Raw genomic sequence first — 21,222 nt, 5'->3', positions numbered from 1 at the left:
GTCTCTCCAGCCCGGTCGCTCTGATATCTCTGCAGCGACCATCTCACGCTGGATTGTTCAGACTGTTCGAGCTGCGTATGAGTCGGCAGGGGATCAGTCCTTGCGGGTGTCAGGGGTTAGGGCTCATGAGGTTCGCGCTTTAGCTACTTCGTGGGCCTTATTTAATGGTTCTTCTTACGCTGAGGTCATGACAGCTGCTGTTTGGAGGGGTCATTCTACGTTTACGGAGTTCTATCTCCGATCTTTGTCGGGACAGTCTGACGGATTGTATTCTTTGGGCCCTCTTGTGGCTGCCCAGTCCGTTGTCTGTCCTCCCTCTTCTTTTGCATAAGCCTCATTATGTCTTCTCCGCGTGATCCGGAACGCTGGTCGTAATCAGGCTTTGTGTCACAAAAGGAAAGGGTATTTTGAATTTTTCCTCCGGGGGTATGGGTCCTATTGTTGGAACCCTTCATCGCTCCACGGAGACACCACTGCGGTAAGTCGAATTCGCATTATAATGACTGTGGTAACGTATTTTGAAATAGAATTGAGGTTTCTCTTGTGAAACCAATTTCTATTATAAATACTTACCACAGTCATTAGGTGAGTTCCCTCCCAGCCTCCCCTTGTCTCCTTGGCTCTCACTTTTTTGGGCTTTGGAATTATGAAGTGGGAAGCATGGCTTCGTGTCTTAAATCACGTGCGTGAATACTGCCGTCTGATTGGTGGGTTTCCCAGGGGTTCCCCATGGGGGGAAAAATTCTTTATTTACGTATGTAAAGAGCCAAGTAAGGTTGGAATATGCATTATAATGACTGTGGTAAGTATTTATAATAGAAATTGGTTTCACAAGAGAAACCTCAAAATTCTAGCACTTCCCAACCACGTACTCATTTACAGCCGAGTAGACTGGAACAAGCGAAGTAAAGTATCTTGCTCAAGGATACAACACATTGCCATGCTGTGGCGCGAACCCGCAACCCTTCGGTCACGAGCCCGGCGTCCTACCACTGGACTACAGTGCCTCCTTTGAATATGTGAATATCAAGTGTGTAAACTTAAACATATTGCAAATGAGACTCTTTACTGCCACATCGGCTTATTGCTATATAATATCTCTCCACGTTATCCATGTTTGTAATCTTTTATTTTATCTACTGTAAATAATACTGAAAAAAATGTATACAAAAATAGTTTAAAACAAATGGTTCTTTAGTGCTTTCCATTCTTGTATTTGGATATAAAATTATGTATGCAAAAGTCTGAATAGGCAACTGTATACCATATTGTCCGTTTCCCATTACTCTGATATAAACACAGTTGGTAGTCATATTTCACTTGATATGCTTTAAGTGTACATTAGATAATATAGATAATAACTGCAACTGAATGAAATATTAATGATACCTGATATATTATTTATGTACATGATCTATTATTTATGTACATTACAACTGATAGTTTTTATCTTAAAAAGCATTAATATAAAGCTTTGCATAATAATATTCTATGATGTGTTTTACGATTGCAAAATAATTATTATACAGGTGAATAACTAGTTTACCAGGATATGTCCTTGTCTCAATCTTTATAAAGAATCTTCTTCATATTATTCAGGATTTACGTAAATCCATTCAAGGTTTTTCTTCTAGAGTAAATGGGTTCGTCTCAGTTTTAATGTGTGTTATCACGTCGTGTTCGTTTTTAATGTCCCATGTAGAACTGCGTCTGACTCATCGCGTCACTGTTGATGCACAAAAGGCTGATTTATTTCATATTTTGAAACAAGCTAGCATGTTTGCAGTAATGGCTACGTCATGACCTGACCATATGATAACAGCGACGACAATAATTTCACGATGGTTTCCTCAGTAGTAATCATTAATTCCATCCTGGATCACTGTATACATGTGATCAATTATTGACAAAACATTTGTTTTCAAATGGAGACAATTCATTTAACACAACATATAATGTATATTGAGCTGTTAGTATTTCCATGATATTTGATTGTGACATATTAACACCATGTGACACTTAAATAGATGGTGATATTTTGATTGGTGCATTCAGCATACAAATGCTACACATAGTAGATAAAGTTGCTACAGTTATACGTAGATATTGATGTTAATAGTTCGCAAGCTAAGGTAAGCTGTAAGTTTATTTATTGCACATTTATATATTTTTTTAAATGAACGTTATGCTCGGTAAAAGTACGTACCTGGAAACATTATCCTTGCCATATGTCTAAGAAATTAATTATTGATGAAAAGATAAACAACAGTATTTTCTCTCTGGAATTCTTTATTGAATTTATAATTACTATGGTTTGGCTTATATTGGACACGGCTATGAATTTTAGTTTATTTTAATTTAATTCCCATATTTGGGCGCCAACAGAGCATGCCCAACCATTCATATAACATTCCACATTTTTCATAACTATGAATTTTCAGTTCAGTCATCATTTAACATCTCATAACACATTTTTCTTGTCATTCATATCAATTTCAATTCACCATCAAAATATCATTCAACAATGTAGTTCATTTCTTGAATCCACAAATCACATCTGAAATTGTCCTAGGCATCACTAATGCCTGAAGAGGCAAAAGTAAAGATTGCCGCGCACTGCCACATACCCCACACAGGGGGAACCCCCAAGCGGCAAACCCCCTCCCCCTGCCCAGTAAGTTTAAGCCGTGCCCAAACAAACCCCATTCTAGTATCCCTAAATGGCTCTACATATTTGGTGGAAAAACTGACCCCCCTTTAAGTATGTGTTCAATACCGCCCTGCAACGATTTCAAGAATATGGCATTGCCTAATGCCGACAAATGAACACCATCGTCTGGCTTGAATAACTGTTGATTTTCCTTTACAATATCTTGGTGCTTGATATACCCACCCTTAAGATTAAGCACTGCCTTTGCACATACCCTATTCAAGTTTCGCCTACACCTATTCATGGCTCTAGTATTGTTCGAGTGGCGCCATTTTAGTCTGGGTAGTACTTGTGAAAATATCAATCTTGTGGTGGGAAAAATTCTTTGAAGTGCCTCGATCTGTTCCACTGCCATTAAACACAGACTTCCTGCTGTATTCTCACCAATGTCATTGCTACCCAGGTGAATGACAATAGCTTGTGGGTGTGGACCAACTTTTTTTAGTGTTGTGGCCTTTTTGGCTAAGTGTTTAATCTTTAGGCCGCTATAACCCTGCCACCATAGGTCTGCATAAGGAATATTGAGGCCACTGCCCCCAGGGCGATCCCATAAAGCTGCCACTTGTGCATGTCTTATTATGGATGAGCCCAAGATCCACACCACTGCGCCTGTAAATCTGTAGAGCTGTATTACTAAAGGTGTTATAGTACAGCTCAATTGACTTTAATCTTTTTAAGCAAAATTGAACTGGGGGACCCTAATGTAGGATTTGTAAGCTTGAGAAGACCACCTACCCATTGCTTTTAACTCAGTTTCAGGGACCCCAGCCTCGAAAAGGGCAGTGGCGCAGCCAATTCTAAAGGAATGAGATTTGTAATTTTTTCCTTCAACTCCAAGATAGTTTAGAGATTTACGTAGAACTGCCCCAAATTGGTATCGGGTTAATGGAGCTCCCCCATAATGGCAGAGTAAGGGTCCCTGGTGTTTCCCCCGAATCCTTCTAAATGTTGTGTAGTGTTTAACAGGGCAAATATTCCCTCCTAATTTGGGGATTGCTATGGTTACACCTTTTCCAATCTGGTCAGTTTTGGAAAAGCGAATCTTTAGAATAAGCTTTTCCCCATGAATATCTAAAGCTATGTCCTCATACTGCATGATGTGTTGTGCTGACATTTTGTTTGTCAAAGTTAACTCACCCACCCTAAGTAAACCAAAAAATGCTATAACATACGCAAAACTGAAGAGCTTTGCTTCATATGTAGATGAACAAATAATGGGGAGAGAGTGCACTATCCTCTTTAAGAGATTGACAGAAATGGGTAAACGGGTATCTTTACGAGAGTTTGATCTACGAATACCTTCTATCATCTTGCTGACAAGAAACGAATGTGTTGGGTCATCCCCTCCCAACAATTTGCATTTAAACCCAATTCCCGATAAATAAGATCTGACTGTAGATGTTGTTTTGTATTGAAAGGTAAGCTATGAAATGAACAACATGGTCCATAGGTGGAGGCCAGGTATTACCTAGATTACCCAACGTCCGAAATCGTTCGAACTCTCGCAAAGCAGTTTCATATGTTGAGGTTGTATTTTTTGCAACTGATATTTTTAACAATCGGTCACGTTCAGCCTGGAGATCAGAGAATGAAATTCTTGTGGAATCGCCTCTGGGTACTCTGATGCTATTGGTGCTAGGTTCCGGAAACGCTTCCACTGTTTGCGAGAAATTGAGTCCGCAATGTCATTGTCAACACCCCTAATATGCTGAGCCTTGAACTGGATATTGTGTTTCATGATAAGCAAAACGAAATATCTAACCAAGACCATGATCGCTGGGGATCGAGATGTTTGAGTGTTAAGAATTGATACCAAAGCTAAGTTATCTACTCGAAACTTTACTCTTCGATCTGCAAGACGAGGTCCCCATAGCAGTAGCGAAAATACTATGGGAATAAACTCCAAGAGACTCAGGCTACCCAGGATTGGTTTACCTTCCCAATTGTCAGGCCATTGGTAAAATACCCAGCTGCCAGAAAAATATGCTCCACAGCCCAAATCATTAGCACCTGAACTGTCTGTGAAAAGACTAAGTGTGTCATTGTCCTGCCAAGTAGATGAATGAATGCATGCCTTACCATTAAAATCTGACAAAAATTTCAACCACATAGTGATATCATCCTTCATTGTCTGTGAGATACGAATGTGATGAAACTTTGCCTTCACCGACGTCATGATATCATAGAACCTTCGTAAGAAGGCTCTGCCTGGTACAATGGCTTTACAAAAGAAACTGAGAGACCCAACTAGGGATTCTAACTTGGCCCTAGTGATTTTCTTTGAATGTAGCACAGTCAAAAGGCTCTGTTTTAGCTCCAACATTTTCTCGGGTGGTACTCTGATCATCATTTCAACAGTATCAATTTCATATCCCAGAAAAATGAGGCACTTGACTGGGCCGATAGTTTGTTCCTGTGCTAATGGAACCCCCAACTCCAAACATATGTTTTGGAAACCAACCATTAATTGGTGACACTTATTTGAACCCTTTTCCCCACAGAAGAGAAAGTCATCAAGGTAATGATCCAAACTAGATAAACCTAGCCTGTTCTCCACTAGCCAATGCAGAAATGTTGAAAAATTTTCAAATAGGTTGCACGAAGCTGAACATCCCATAGGGAGACATTTGTCAATATAATAGTTGTCCTCAAACTTAAATCCCAGCAGATCAAAGTCACCTGGATGTATTGGAAGTAATCTGAAGGCTGACTTTATGTCTATTTTCCCCAGAAGTGTTCCCTTACCAAGCTTGGCTATCATTTCAATAATGTCATCAAATTTGGAATACTTCACTGTACTATATTCTTCTTCAATATGATCATTAACACTACTATTGAAAGGGAAAGACAGATGTGTGATTAGCCTCCATGTGTTATCAGGTTTTGGAACAATACCTATAGGAGATGTCCTAAGTGTTGAAATAGGTCGTACTTTAAATGGGCCTAAAATCCTACCCAAACTGACTTCCTTCAAGATCTTTTCTCTTGCAGCTGCAGGATTCTCGGAAACTGAAACTAAATTTGAACACTCTATTGGATGTCTGGGGCCTAAATAATGTAAACGGAAACCATGAGAAAACCCAGTCAACAATTCATTTGCCTCTGTCATTCTTGGGTACTGGCTTAGACAATTTTTGTGTTCACTTTTGATGGGTGTGGCTGCCAGGGCCCATATATCCCTGTCCACGTCCCCTCCCCCTTGTACCTTTGAAGGGCATTCTTGGATTGATACCTGGGTATGGAGAGCGGGTGGGAGTNGGGGAAGCTGGGTTAAGAAATGGTTGCCGTTGTGTGCACATGACTGAAGGATGGTCTCCTGAACAATTCAAACAAGTATGTAAGTAATGACATGGGTAACGGAAGCAGGACCACTTATTATTGAAATCAAAGCATTTCCCACTAGTCCTGGTATTGAAACGCGGTTGATAACGAGATTGGGGAACTGGAAACCTATCATTCATGTAAAGCAGCCAGAGTTCATCATCTATCTTTGCCCAATCAGATTCAGGATTAGAACTTTTTCTTAGACGATATTGCTCGTCATAACTTTTCCACCCCAGACCATTACATCTCCTAGCCCCCACTCGAACGCTGTCCATATACTTTAACAACCCAGGTATTTTAGCTGGATGGACTGTTCCGTAGATGGCAATAAATACAATAAATGCATCTGTCCACATTTCAATGGAGATGATTTTTTCAGAGGAGATGGATTTTGTTATCAACTGACCATTTTTTATAATAACCTTTTGCTCATCCCCATCTTGGGGTCCCCTTTTCAATAAAGTCCCCAGGTTCACATATTTTCCTTCAATTATTTTTGTTCTGGTACCCTCGGAGACATTTTCCCCAAGCTTAGAGTACACGCTGACTACTGGGGTAATTAGGTCAGCCTCATCACCTGATGAATCATCTGGTGCCTCCTCATTCTGATCAGGGACTGTGTCCTGAACCTCTGGCTCGGCCTCCTGAACCTCCAGCTCAGCCTCCTGCTGTGCCCTCCGCTTTGCAGCCCTCGTTGCCGTTCCAGGTTCCTTCCTTTTGGGCATTATAACAGCAACTACCGTAGACCTCGGAAAAAGGAACTCTATATTAATATATTAACCACACATTTCAACAATACACATGTGCCACATTTACTGTAGGATATTAATAATGTATCATTGAAATAGTATATGCAAAGGGCTTTTAAACTGATCAATTAAAAAATAAAATAAAAAAATATACCGATTAAATACAGACCCTGATAATTCATTGAACCAACATGATAAAATAGTTTTGACTAAGAGCACTGTACTGTAGTATTACATAATGCATGGTCGGACTGAGGTGTGTTTGATCTACACTTAGAATTCAGTATTAAACTCCTGTATACTAAGTTATCTCTCTTAAAATTGTAATGCTTCGTGCCGATCAAATCTTCGCCAGCCGTCAAAACAAACCCGCCAGCCGTCAAAACAAACCATGTGTGTACCACGCGTGTAGGTCACGTGTACTCAGGCCGACGGCGTGATCACTAGTTCGACCATAGGTGGTGGGCACGTCTATCTTGGAGAATTATATAATATGCAAGCTGATTGGTCGAGCTATTTTCGTCTATNAATGTGAAATCTTGCGGAGAAAATACTTGAGGGACACGAGAGGAGAAATTTAGTGGTGCGTAAAACAAGTAAGCAAGTTTGTTTTGACCTTATCTTTGAGTATACCATGGTTTATTAATGTTACGTCGTCCGCTATTCTGTGTACCGAATGAAGAATTTGTTTCGAAAAAATGTTCCGGATCGTGTCCGAGGTAACACAAATCGGTGATTTTCGCGAGCTTCGAAACTGTTTACGAAATAACTACACTGTTTTGAAGATATATAATGGGTGTTATTTAAATATTAATGTCCCTACTTTCGATCGAGACTACGCTGTGGGAAGGATTTTAGCGGATAAATTTCTGTGACACTTCAAACAAAATTACCTCAATTTTGCCAGCCGCTGGTAGGGGCTGAGATCCTCACCTTTCTAGTTTTATATATTCATTTTTTTTTTTGATAGACGTGCCCACCACCTATGGTTCGACCTTTCTCACTACATCATATCATCGTCAACTAAACGGATGAATTTCAACTCGTACAACATAGCATCGCTCTTTTATCTTAACTTAAATACTCAAACGATAACATAGTCAAGAACGATGCACTGACAACTATTTATCAATGTAACATAGTTATCAACAGTTTGGCCTAGTTCGGTCCTGGCGACCTCGTGGCTTCCGCCGTCTCGGCCGAAAAAGGTTAATATTACAGCAATAAACGATTGCTAGCATTCCTCTCATTACGAAATGAAGTTAATAATACAATATAATATTTATGACAAAATTATTTTCTCTAAAATTTGCATGGATTTGCTTATATAAATTATCAAATTGAATGCATGTCATACCGTGTTCAGTGATCTGTTGAAAAGGATGTAGCGTGATTGGTACGCCCCCTATAATTCAAAACTGTGTCACAAAATAAAAAGGGGGATAACTCGAATACAGCGACAGAGTCTGCAAACATTCCCCAATACACTATAAAGGTATAACATTAATCTGTCACAATAACAGTCGACTATTAGGCAGAGTAATAGTCGTTATTATTATTAATGATTGGTATAGTTAACTTAAAAAATGTACGTGTTTTACAGTAACAAGTTAAGGAAAAGTAACAAGCAAACGTTATTCAGTATGGTCTCAGGAATGTCCCGGACAGAAACCAGCGAAATATATACAGTAATATAATAGGAACTGTAACAACTGAGAATGCGATATGAAAAGTTTGTAATCTACATCTTATCAATGATACAAATTTTGATAAAATAACAAAAATAATCCGGAATTGTGTTGTGGTGTTTTTTAAGTGAGAGTTTAAGACAGGTGAACATGGCAACTTTTGTTACGCTGTATAATGATAATCAAATCCCACAAGTAGCCCTAGGAACATCAAGGATAATCTTTTGTTTCTTTAAAAAGGTCGGTAATACTTTTACATTCTTTAGTTATGTTTTTACATGTAAAAAGATAGGTATTCACGAACTATTTGGTATTCATCAAAATTTAAGAAAACAATTACAATGTATGTGAATGGTTCTGAGGAGTAACCGTTATCTGCATTGTATGCATATATTATAAACTGCACCGATGATCCTAGTGACTTAGAATGGTTAATAAAATGTAGATAGTTTATCTAGATACATTTTAACAAAAACCGTTCAAAATTAGTGTACCTCATTATTTTGGTCCTTTTTATCGTTTTCTTTATTCGTAATTCCGTAAAAGGAAAAATGGAAATTTGCGGAACTTTCATAAAATATAATGAAATTAAATAGACCAAAACCATGAACAACAATGTTCTGGACGTAAAAAGCAATGGGCTAAACGTGGATCCGAACACCATACATCTCCGATGTATACATTACGATGACCCAGGGGTAACGCTCGCTTTCGCTCTCGCATTATGTCATAGCTAAAAAAAATAAGGGACGCTGGAAGCTATTTGATTGGTCTCGGGTAAAAACAAACTGACAAATCCCTAGGCTGATACTAATCCTTTGCAAATTCCGGAGGGGCAATACACGACTTCAAAGCCAGTCAATTTTACCGTTACGCAACTGCGAGATGATTTGATGTATATCAAAGGTTCAAGCTAGTCTTCTTGTTTCATCCTGAAAGTGACGCACACTGGGACTTTGTTTATGTTATGACCTATTCCAGGGGTGCAGAGAACGTCAGCGAGCAAAACCCCTGGCATAGTACCATCGATGATGCGATCATTCTAGTTGCTCTCTAACCAAATGATGTACCTGATTGACGGTACTTTTCTGGTGCAGTCGAGCTACATTTATATTTAAAAGGATGTGGTATTCTCCAGTGTTTTTTTCCTTCGAATTCAGTGTGACAGGGATTGGTAGTCCTTTAATATGTAGATTTTCCTTATGTTACACATACATATGTTTTCAATATTACTCTTATTAGCATATGTATGTATACCATTGCAGTAAACCAAAACATACCACTAATTAAAAAACATGATTATGAGAGAGCGACGGATAACCTGAAACGTGGTCGTTATTTATAGATTTCAGACGAGAAGATAGAAGATTCAATAAAACTAGCAATGGAAATGGGCCGGGGTACCGACAAATAGATGCGCATTTGCCTTTTTAATGAGGTGGCCATTGGAAAAGCACTACAAGAATATATGGAAGGTACCAACTTGAAGCGTGAGGATGTGTTTATAACCTCGAAAGTATGTATATTGGTATTGAGGTGTATTTGACAGCAATAATAATAATAAAAACCATATTCATGTATTTTGTCAATGAGTGTAATCAACCGAATATAATATCAAAAAGCTTTTTGATATGTTCATGCTCGACAGTGTTATTGATACAAATGAACATTGCGGGTTCGAGTCACGGCACGGCACTTTGTTTAATCTTTGAGCAAGACACTTTACTCTGCTTGTTCAAGTCTACTCCGCTGTAAATGAGTACGTGTTTGGGCAGTGCTAGAATTGTTGAATGTTAGTAGTGAGCGCCGAAATGGCAGCACCAACTGTATGCTCCCCAGGTAGTTGTGGAAGATATTGGCTGGTTGCAAAGACCCTATACCCACGGATGATAATTTGTGAACCGCTTTGAGACGACCTACGAACTAGGGTGTGATAAAGCGATATATAAGAACCTCGAATTATTATTATTATTATTAATGTAAGGTGTTTTACACTTGAGCTGGAAGACTTGGAAGGAGACGCTGTAGGAACGGCGTTAGACGAAAGCCTAAGGAATTGAGGCTGGATTACTTGACCTCTTTCTTATTCATAGCCCAGAGGCCGAGTTGGCCAAGTTGTTAAGGCGTCTGGCATTCTGCTACCATTAGCCCTCCACAACTGGGTCGCGGGTTCTAGACCTACATGGGGCAGTTGCAAGGTACTTGCCGTAAGTCAGTGATTTTTCTTCAAGAGGTCTAGCTTTCCTCTACCACCAAAACCTGGCATGTCCCTAAATGACCATTGCTGCTATAATAGACTTTCATTCACTATCTGTAAAGAAGATAAGACGTTATATAATGTATACATTGGAATGATAAGATCGTATATTCATTAAATCATAGCATATTTTACATGAACACTTATTCTTATTCATGGCAAACTCAACTATTATATGTAAATTCGTTTGATTGCTATCGCTGCAGGTATACGAAGGATACTTTAGAAATTGCATATTATAAATATATCACTTGAAGGAAGTTCGTGTGTTACTGTCAACAGTTGGGGAATTGTAGATTTATGTATGACGTCGTGCAGAAGTATCTAAATAACAGGATACATTTACTATAATCCTTTGGACTTGTTTGTGTTTTACGTCCTGTTAGTTTAATTCATTCAAATAGTGCCGTGGTTCAGAATATATTCATGTGCTTGACGTGCTTTTGATATCCAATATTGAAATGGATTAAATTCATGAAAATATGGGACTTACATACTTCCCCATCCATATTTTTTTGACATTTCTTTCGACCTATTTGGAGTTTCATCCGTCGCCTCATTGGGTATCAATACATTAGGCTGTATGAAGCAGTTTTCATTTTGGCTCGACTGTATCTAATTCACTGTTTTTATTGAAAGGTGCTTATCGCTTGTGTGTTTTTGTACAACACTTTAAGCTAATGCGTTGACAGCCAAATGATACCAAATTGGAACGGCATGGTGTTGTCACCTTTAACTCTAGTTGCGCAAATATACTTATTTGTTGCAACAGCCCTGGGGTCGTTATTGGCAGGCACATGATCATCCTGGAGTAAATATAAAACAAAAAGAGAAATGTGCCTTTTGCAATATAAAATGTTGCCAGTGTAGTTATTTATCGCAACTGAACTCAAAACGTTTAATAATTTATTTTTCAAATATGATGCAAAACGTGTAAATGAACACCAGTGTTAGATTATATTCGGTATACACACTGAAAAGCAAATTATTCTTCCTTTATAACGACGAGCGAGAAAGTAGGGTGACGTCAAATATATTTATAGTACGTATTTTATATCGTTTTCATAGAACGACAAAATAAATAACAAGAGTACCGTGGGTCGGAAAAATAATCGCCCGTCCAATGCCAAAGAACAATGTATTATTGTATCAAAATTAATGCAAATACAGAAATGAAACATTAGTTGTCTTATCAAAATGCAGTCACAATCAAATAAAAACGTACAAGTTCATGGCATAGCAAGGTCAAAAATGATTGAAAGAAACTGGTTAAAAATTGAGGGTGAAGATCGATAGAGATCAAGAGGATTTAAAAACTTAAATAAACAAATTGCAATAACTTTTGCGAAAATAGGCGAATCAAAATAACACTCATGAAAACACTACTGTATATCATTATATGAGCCAACTTTAAAGAGGTCTTTTAAAAACTGTGGGAGGAGATCTCCGGACAAGGTTCGAATACTGAAAGAAAAAAGGGCAATGACTTTTGCAAAAAAAGCTTCATAGAGATTGGATGATAAATGTAGGAGGGGATCTCCGGACAAACAAACGTTTACACCGGACGGACGGACAACGCCATACCATAATACTCCCGTCAAATTTTGACGGGCGTGTAAAAATGATCATGATACGTTATGCTTACTCGTTACTACGGCCATGAATTGCGCACCCGAATGGTTTAATTTTATCATATCTAAAAATAAGAATAAACACACATGCACTTAAATGTTTGACATAGTGTCCTTTGAACATACAGATTCGAGTTTAGTGATATATAATAGTTTTCTCACAAATATTGCAAATTTTAAATCAGATGGTTTTGAAGGGAAAAAATATTATTTGTCACAAATATATTTTTCGTTTTTAAAATGTCACTTGCCTCTAAACAGGTCTTCGTATTTAAAACTGTTCAATGAAGGAGCTAATTATGATATCTAATTATCTTTAACTATCATTGTAAATTAAGATTTCCAAATAATTATCCATCAACATGCCACACATGGTTTGGTCCCATTGATCTGTATATTCGTCTTTGAATCCTGCGTCTCCGACGAAATTCAACGCCGTTTGGATTAACTTCTCTCAAAGCTTCCATGGCCATTTTTTCTGACACATGAATGTTTTATTAATATTTCTATTCCGTCATTAACGTGAGACAAATTGGGCACGACCATTATTGTTGTATAGATATTCCGTGTGCTGAGCACAACAATATATTTTCATACAATTTGTACTAGTCGTTATGAGATGGTACAGCAAACTAGGATATTTCACATAAGGCGGATGACTATAATTCACCAAATTGTCTTGTTTATTAACCAATAGTAAACTTGTACCTTAAACGATATCGTAGTGTGTGTATATCATTTCTGGTATATCTCTGTATGGATAGTTCTCTGCAGCCAGGACTTCAAGGCTCTCATTCACTTTTTAAATGAACAAATCCTTTTAATTAGAATGGTACGTATATATACAACAAGAGATACCAGAGGGATCTTGGCGCCCACATTTGAATGATATTTATTGGTTCTCTGTAAGACTGATCTTTTCTCTAATTTTACCTTCTTAACCCTTTTCTTATTTATCTTTTGATAAAAAGGAGAACCTGCATATGAAATATAAAAAAGATCTAAGAAGAACTTTCTGAGAAATAGCAATAACAAATTAAAACAGTTAAAATCCAATATCGCTGCATCTTAGCAAATTTCTTTTTCCAATCAATCGCAAAATTAAGAAAGCACAACTAGAAACCAAAGGAAACCTACATAGTTATGAAATCTGAGATAGATCTATAAGAACTTTCTGTTTTTCAAGTTTTAGGAATACTTTCTCAAGAAACAGCGTTATTGAAAATGTTAAACTCCAAGATGGCTGCCACCCAGCCATTTTGTTTTCCGCAATCACTTTAACTACTTCACAGCCACAACGAGATAGGGATAATCAAAATCTAAAATGGCCACCTGCCGGCTATTGTTTGTTTTCTTGGTCACACTCAACATTGAATGGGCACATCTAGGTACCAAGGGGAACCTTCACATCAAGTTTGCGAAATGTCCTTTCTGTTCTTCTCAAGAAATAGCGATAACAAGGATTGTTTACGGACGGACCAAGGACGAAGGGCGATTTGACAAAAATAGTATAGAATATCAGACATAGATAAGTATAATATGTGCTACTGATTAAAAAGTATTATAATAAACACAATACTTAACATAAATGAACCATTGCAATTAAAATAACATGGCCTTTTACAATTATGACAGAGAATGCCCGGACAATTTGTACTAGAGTTCTAAACATTAACTTCGTTCTGCTGCTAAAACTGTACACAATATTGCGTATAAATATATAGATTCTTCTGTTGCTGTAAGATCTGCATACATGTAATTGGTAAATGTCTACACCATTCCAGTCTGAATCACGTTATACATTTGAGATACATGTGGGACAAGAACGTAGAAACCAGCCATTGCAAGACCAAACTGAAGCTATACCAGACCGGACTAAACTTAAGAAATTTGACCTGATTTTTATCTGTTATCTGTTTTTGAAAATAGCTAACTCTGGCATGTGAACTTCGATCTTGAGCAGGTGCGCCTAGGTCAGAACGTATGCCGTAAATTCCAACTAGTAGGAGCCTGTCGTGTATTTAATTCAAAATTAAGACATTATAATTGCATTTGTGTATACGCTAAACCAATTATCTAGCTTACAAAAGTCTAGTTAGCTTAACGAGTATATGTACCAGTGAATGCATTGGACATAAGGGTTAATGTGAGCATATGTCCTGTACAATGTATGTACTAAAAACATATTTATTTAGAACAAGATGTTCGAGAATGCTTGTTTTCATTTAAGTTATAACACGCTGGTTGGTTTATCACATATATTGCTGTTTTGGTTCTATTATCGCTTGAGGGATTTCTTGATTTGTGAGATAATGACACACGTGATCTACGAACAGGGTAAAAGTGTATTTAAATTTAAGGTGCACAATGGTTCCCACCGCGACATTTTTGTCCCCTAGAGGTCGCGGGTGTACTAGGGTGTATCGCTCTTTTTAAAAGGAGGCGCGATCGGGTGTATACGGCCTAATTTCACGTTGACGCCTGTAGTCGCTGATGAATGGTGAGCTTACAGGTGAAGTACTGCTGTGTATCACGGTCCGTGTACCACAAACTGATTATTAAAACATGATTAGGTATGAAATAGGAAACTTTTTGCTTCTCCTCTTTCATTACTCCCTATCTGAATGATTTGTTGACTTATTTATATCCTTTCCATGGTTTAAAACTCGCCTCAAACAGTCTAGGATTTATGTAAACATACAGTAGTATGTAAAATAAAAACTGCAGTACTAGCCCGAGTTTCCTCTAGCCATTACACCAGACTTGGACATTTTGACATATTGGTGTCTGACATTTTTACATGTTGATGTCTGGTACCAGACATCTATATGTCAAAATATCTAAGTCTGGTGTCAGGGCCAGCGGAAACTCTGGCTAGTATTGCAGTGCCTACCCTAGATATTGTGCTTACCCTAAAGTTGTTATTGGCATTCATTATGTGCACTGTTAAATGTTAGAAATCCTGCTCTATAGAAACATAGTTTCAATATTTTGCCAACATAAAAAAATGCTTACCTATCCACCATATTTATTCCGAGGATGATAGGGGGAAATACTACTCCAACAGTGTTAGAGGTTTACACGCGGAGATACTTATGTGTGGCAAAATCAGAAAGAAAAAATTATCAGAAGGGGATCAGTGGTCATGTTGTAGTGTTATAGTTTAGAATTGATGATGCTGGTTTGCTAATTGTCATAATCATTATGCCAGATTTACATTTCATATTATAAATAACAAAAACAATATCTGATTTATAACAAAAATGTAATAAAAGTTTTGAACACATAAGCTATGGCAATGAATATGAACATCATAATAAAAATAATGATGTCTACATGTAGTTGGCATAGAAACATAGGAATGACTTTGTAAGGGGCAGGACACTTGATAAGGTCATTTATTAATTTTGCATATGACAACTTGGGCAGCCACACTTCAAAGCGACAAGCATCATGCAGCTTCTTTTCAAATAAGCGAATAGCAATTGTGTTGCTTTTAAAATAACAATTACTGAATAATAGAAAAATTAAATCACAAGAAAAATCGCTCAACTTGTTCACAGTGTACTTATGGAAGCTGAGCACGTTTTGCTGTACAATTAGAAGAAGTATAAGCCAGAGTTACCAGGGCTTTCAGTTGACGCTAGACTGATATTTTAGAGCATGTTTTGACTCCCTAAAATAAAATTTGACTCCTTGGTTTTAAAGACAGGTTTATTTGACCTATGTTTTGACACTCAAAAATTCAAGAAGAATTCTATTTTACTTTTGAAATTGTTAAATGCCAAGATTCAGCTAAAAGCCCTGAACACTTTTTATCATTTAAGGATGTAGCACTTCCGAAAACTGGAACTATCCATATATAGGAAACTTATTTGTTTGGTATGTGTATATATCTTTGATAAATCATGAAACCATTTTTGTGCTCAAACCAACATTCTTATTTCAAGAATAAGCTCTTCTGATTTTAAGGTTTGAAGTGGTTTGAAGTGATTAGTCTCTCTACAATCAATTGGGCTTGAGTACAAAATCTGAGTTTGAGCAAGACCTGGAGAATGGTTTCATAAATATGTGCTCATGATTTCAACTCCAGACTCCAGATCAGTATACTAAACCTACTGAGCTACCTGATCGTCACTACTGTTATACATATCTAAATACAGTAGAATTCTGTAGTGTTTTGTCTGCCGCAGCAGGACATGGATCTTTAATTATTTTTGTTTTATGAATTATTTGTTACATTTATTCGTGTTGCTTTGTGGTTTTTCTTTTCTTTTCAGAGACATTGACAAAATGACACCTACATAGAAGAATTGGAAGGAGGTAGGTTAAATTTTCAGTTTCAAACTACTGTAAAACTGTTAGATATGCATGAATTTATGATAAAGAGCACTAATGTTTGATACACTTACATATAACCAAATGGTTACTACTAAGGAGATATATATATATATATATACCAATATTAAACAAACTTGAAACTGTCAAAATTCAAAATGGCTGTCAATGTCTGGTGGCCATCTTTTATACTACCGTATGTATAACTGATACTATAATATTTCAGAGGAACGAGGACGCCTTAAGGATGGAGTGTGCCTTCAATATTCACTTTCATGGCCAGCCAGGCCAAGGGATAAGAGACAACATGGATTTGATGCTCACAAATAAGTCTTAAAAAACAAGGGACTTGAATGCTGTCTTGTCACAGTTTTTCTAATGATCATGATTATATATATAGTATAAGTAACCTTTTTTCTGCTTAAGCTCTTGTCTTATTACCCGATTAAGATACCCATTTCAACCAATTTCAACAGATCTACGCCGATCAAAAAAATAAACGAATATAATAATTATGTATTTCGAACCTGTCCCCAAACTTACTTTCACTTTCGATGACACCGACAGTGACAGTCGATTACCCGAACAGCTGACTGGTGAAACTGATAGAAAGGCAACAATAAATGCAGCTTTTATTCAGTATGAAATAAAATATGTTTTACCTCTCAACTAAATCACTTTTTCTGCCATAGGTAGTAGCACTCCGTTTCCTCAATTCAGTCTTCAGCTTCTGTACCGACCAGTTCTGAAAACACTCGACCGCCATCTTGGCATCGGTAATAAACCCCTAGTACACGCGCGCCCCTGGTGAGTAGTGTGGCGGCGGAACCATTGCTATGTGCATTCTAGTAAGGGCCGGACGGAGAAAGATAACGATACCCCATTCTTGAATCGATAGCTCAAACTACAGGCAACGATAATTCAGGGGTGAGAGAAGAAAAACGCCTACAGGTAAGCTAAATTATAAATATATGATGATCATATTTAAGAAGAAAACAAAACGTTAAATGACACATTCACCCTAACATTTGGCATACAAAGAAAAATATTTCCTACACAACAATACCCTCTGACAGCTTTTTAGCGTGCCAATATCATATTTATGATATAATACTCATTATAGTACATACAACAAACAGTCATAACTGGCGTAACACACAGGACACATACTATTTCACTCAAACACACAGCATAAATACCCTAAACTTTACCCTGACATACGAAAAACACAATCTTACCGTCATGTAATAAAAGGATAGCTTCGTTCCTACACAGCTAACACAGACCAGTACTCCTGTGTGACTGGGTCACTCCTTACCGCTTTTTGAAAACAAAACGTTAAATGACACATTCACCCTAACATTTGGCATACAAAGAAAAATATTTACTTTTATCCTTTGGGTTTGTTTGTGTTTTACGTCCTGTGAGACCAAGCACGGATAGAAGAGACAGAGAACCAGACAAGCAAAAACAGGGGTCATTTCAATTTTTGTATATGGAAAGTAGCGTAAAGGGTGTATCAGAGTGTGTAGACGCACATATAAGTGACAACAGGTAAGCGAACAGGTAAGAAATTATGTACACGGTAACCACAGTCGTTATAGTCTTTTTCGTGACTCAGGTTCAGGTTCAGTTCATTGTGCCCGTGGTAATTGATATTTCGTCTGATGTATTTTTATGACGACGATTGAGTTAAAAGAAATTCCCCGGGCCAAAAAAATCAGCTGGAAAAAGTTTGTTTTTACCACAGTGACAAGGATCCCATTTGCAGATTAGATTTACCTTCCACAAACTTCTTAGGACACGATATTTCCATATATCCGTACTTGTTCCACACGTTTTCGTCACTTAATTCCTTTGCATTTTTGTGTAGAGGTGGTTGGACAAAAGATTGTTTATTAGCATCCCTTCGTGACAAAGTAACGTTTATGAATGTTCCTTCGCAACAGTAACATGATGGCGAAAAATGAGTGGTTTTCTGTATTGACATATGCATTTGTTTATTCTCCTGAAAAATAACAACAGAAGAAAAATTAAGATTGATTCAGTTTTCTGCTATTTTCGACTTAGTTTTAAATCGACAGCTTTCATGGAATTTTCTCCATGCAACACAACTGAAATATTTAAATATGTACAGAATCACACAATAACAGCACTATAATGCATGTTTAGAATTATAGATGCAATATAGCCAAATAATTAATTAGATTACGTGATACAACTGTTTCGGCCTTATACGAAGTCGCTAAATAGAAGTTCATCAGGAAACAGAAAAAAATCCAAGTTAGGCATCGATGAATATATTTAATAGGTGGTCGGCATTGCATGAAAACTTTAGTCCCCGAGGTTTGCCGTAACTTGCATGCCACGTTTTAATTCATTCAAATAGTGACATGGTTCAGAATATACTCATGTGCTTGACGTGCTTTTGATATCCAATATTGAAATATTAAATTCATGAAAATATGGGACTTACATACTTCCCCATCCATATTTTTTGACATTTCTTTCGACCTATATGGAGTTTCATCCGTCGCCTCCAAGGTATCAACACATTAGGCTGTATGAAGCAGTTTTCATTTTGGCTCTACTGTATCTAATTCACTGTTTTTTTATTGAAAGGTGCTAATCGCTTGTGTGTTTTTGTACAACACTTTAAGCTAATGCGTTGACAGCCAAATGATGCTGTTAATTGGTACGGCATGGTGTTGTCACCTTTTACTCTAGTTGCGCAAAGATACTAATTTGTTGCAACAGCCCTGGGGTCGTTATTGGCAGGCCCCACTGTCAACCACATGATCATCCTGGAGTAACTATAAAACAGAAGGAGAAATGTGCCTTTTGCAATACAAAATGTTGCCAGTGTAGTAATTTATCGCAACTGAACTCAAAACGTTTAATAATTTATTTTGCAAATATGATGCAATACGTGTAAATGAACACCAGTGTTAAATTATATTCGGTATACACACTGAAAAGCAAATGATTCTTCCTTTATAACGACGAGCGGGAAAATAGGGTGACGTCAAGTATATTCATAGTACGTATTTTATATCGTTTTCATAGAACGACAAAATAAATAACAAGAGTACCGTGGGTCGGAAAAATAATCGCCCGTCCAATGCCAAAGAACAATGTATTATTGTATCAAAATTAATGCAAATACAGAAATGAAACATTAGTTGTCTTATCAAAATGCAGTCACAATCAAATCAAAAACGTACAAGTTCATGGCATAGCAAGGTCAAAAATGATTGAAAGAAACTGGTTGAAAACTGAGGGTGAAGATCGATAGAGATCAAGAGGATTTAAAAACTTAAATAAACAAATTGCAATAACGTTTGCGAAAATAGTCGAATCAAAATAACACTCATGAAAACACTACTGTATATCATTATATGAGCCAACTTTAAAGAGGTCTTTTAAAAACTGTGGGAGGAGATCTCCGGACAAGGTTCGAATACTGAAAGAAAAAAGGGCAATGACTTTTGCAAAAAAAGCTTCATAGAGATTGGATGATAAATGTAGGAGGGGATCTCCGGACAAACAAACGTTTACACCGGACGGACGGACAACGCCATACCATAATACTGCCGTCAAATTTTGACGAGCGTGTAAAAATGATCATGATACGTTATGCTTACTCGTCAGTACGGCCATGAATTGCGCACCCGTATGGTTAAATTTGATCATATCTAATAAAGATAATAAACACACATGCACTTAAATGTTTGACATAGTGTCCTTTGAATATACAGATTCGAGTTTAGTGATATATAAGAGTTTTCTCACAAATATTGCAAATTTTAAATCAGATGGTTTTGAAGGAAAAAAATATTATTTGTCACAAATATATTTTTCGTTTTTAAAATGTCACTTGCCTCTAAACAGGTCTTCGTATTTAAAACTGTTCCATGAAGGAGCTAATTATGACATCTAATTATCTTTAACTATCATTGTAAATTAAGATTTCCAAATAATTATCCATCAACATGCCACACATGGTTTGGTCCCATTGATCTGTATATTCGTCTTTGAATCCTGCGTCTCCGACGAAATTCAACGCCGTTTGGATTAACTTCTCTCAAAGCTTCCATGGCCATTTTTTCTGACACATGAATGTTTTATTAATATTTCTATTCCGTCATTATCGTGAGACAAATTGGGCACGACCATTACTGTTGTATAGATATTCCGTGTGCTGAGCACAACAATATATTTTCATACAATTTGTACTAGTCGTTATGAGATGGTACAGCAAACTAGGATATTAATCATGATACTGCTTGTATGCTACGTTTTTGGTTGATATCAACTTCAAACTGATGATTTGTGTAACTTACTGAACTTTTATTGTATGAAAAGACATGCATTGTATCTGCTATAACATTATTATATGTACAGTACCTACACACCTTCTTACATGCATTCCTTTTCGTCGAAGTATATTGGTCATGGTTCTATAACCAACCGTTTCGGGCAGATCCTCCAAGAGTATCTGTAATATTGGTAACAAATATTACGG

General features: G+C 37.1%; 3 protein-coding genes across 5 annotated transcripts in view; 1 reads left to right on the top strand and 2 right to left on the bottom strand.

Annotated features, from left to right (window-relative positions):
- Positions 1–4,262: 4,262 nt before the first annotated feature.
- On the bottom strand, positions 4,263–5,471 carry LOC110466218. Its single transcript, XM_021522598.1, has one exon. The coding sequence runs from the start codon at positions 5,469–5,471 to the stop codon at positions 4,263–4,265; it is 1,209 nt and encodes a 402-aa protein (XP_021378273.1).
- Positions 5,472–5,850: 379 nt separating this feature from the next.
- LOC110466217 lies at positions 5,851–8,154 on the bottom strand. The gene is made up of 2 exons (XM_021522597.1): positions 8,141–8,154; positions 5,851–6,781 (listed from the first exon to the last, which is right to left on the bottom strand). Exon 2 carries the CDS (start codon positions 6,757–6,759, stop codon positions 5,851–5,853), a length of 909 nt encoding a protein of 302 aa, XP_021378272.1. The 5' UTR covers positions 6,760–6,781; positions 8,141–8,154.
- LOC110466225 overlaps positions 7,312–21,222 on the top strand; it is a 38,527-nt gene continuing 24,616 nt past the window's right edge. Inside the window, exons 1-2 of one of the 3 annotated variants that reach the window (XM_021522611.1) lie at positions 7,312–7,366; positions 9,817–9,987. In XM_021522611.1, the coding sequence (XP_021378286.1) occupies positions 9,886–9,987 (102 nt within the window). In that variant the 5' untranslated portion in view covers positions 7,312–7,366; positions 9,817–9,885. Of the gene's footprint in view, positions 7,380–9,816; positions 9,988–17,397; positions 17,649–21,222 lie in introns of those variants that run through there. The other 2 variants (XM_021522610.1, XM_021522613.1) reach the window with 2 other exon arrangements.

This window comes from Mizuhopecten yessoensis, unplaced genomic scaffold (genome assembly GCF_002113885.1).
Source record: "Mizuhopecten yessoensis strain PY_sf001 unplaced genomic scaffold, ASM211388v2 scaffold11125, whole genome shotgun sequence".
NCBI classification, from domain to species: domain Eukaryota; kingdom Metazoa; phylum Mollusca; class Bivalvia; order Pectinida; family Pectinidae; genus Mizuhopecten; species Mizuhopecten yessoensis.
This window is presented reverse-complemented; position numbering and strand designations above follow the sequence as displayed.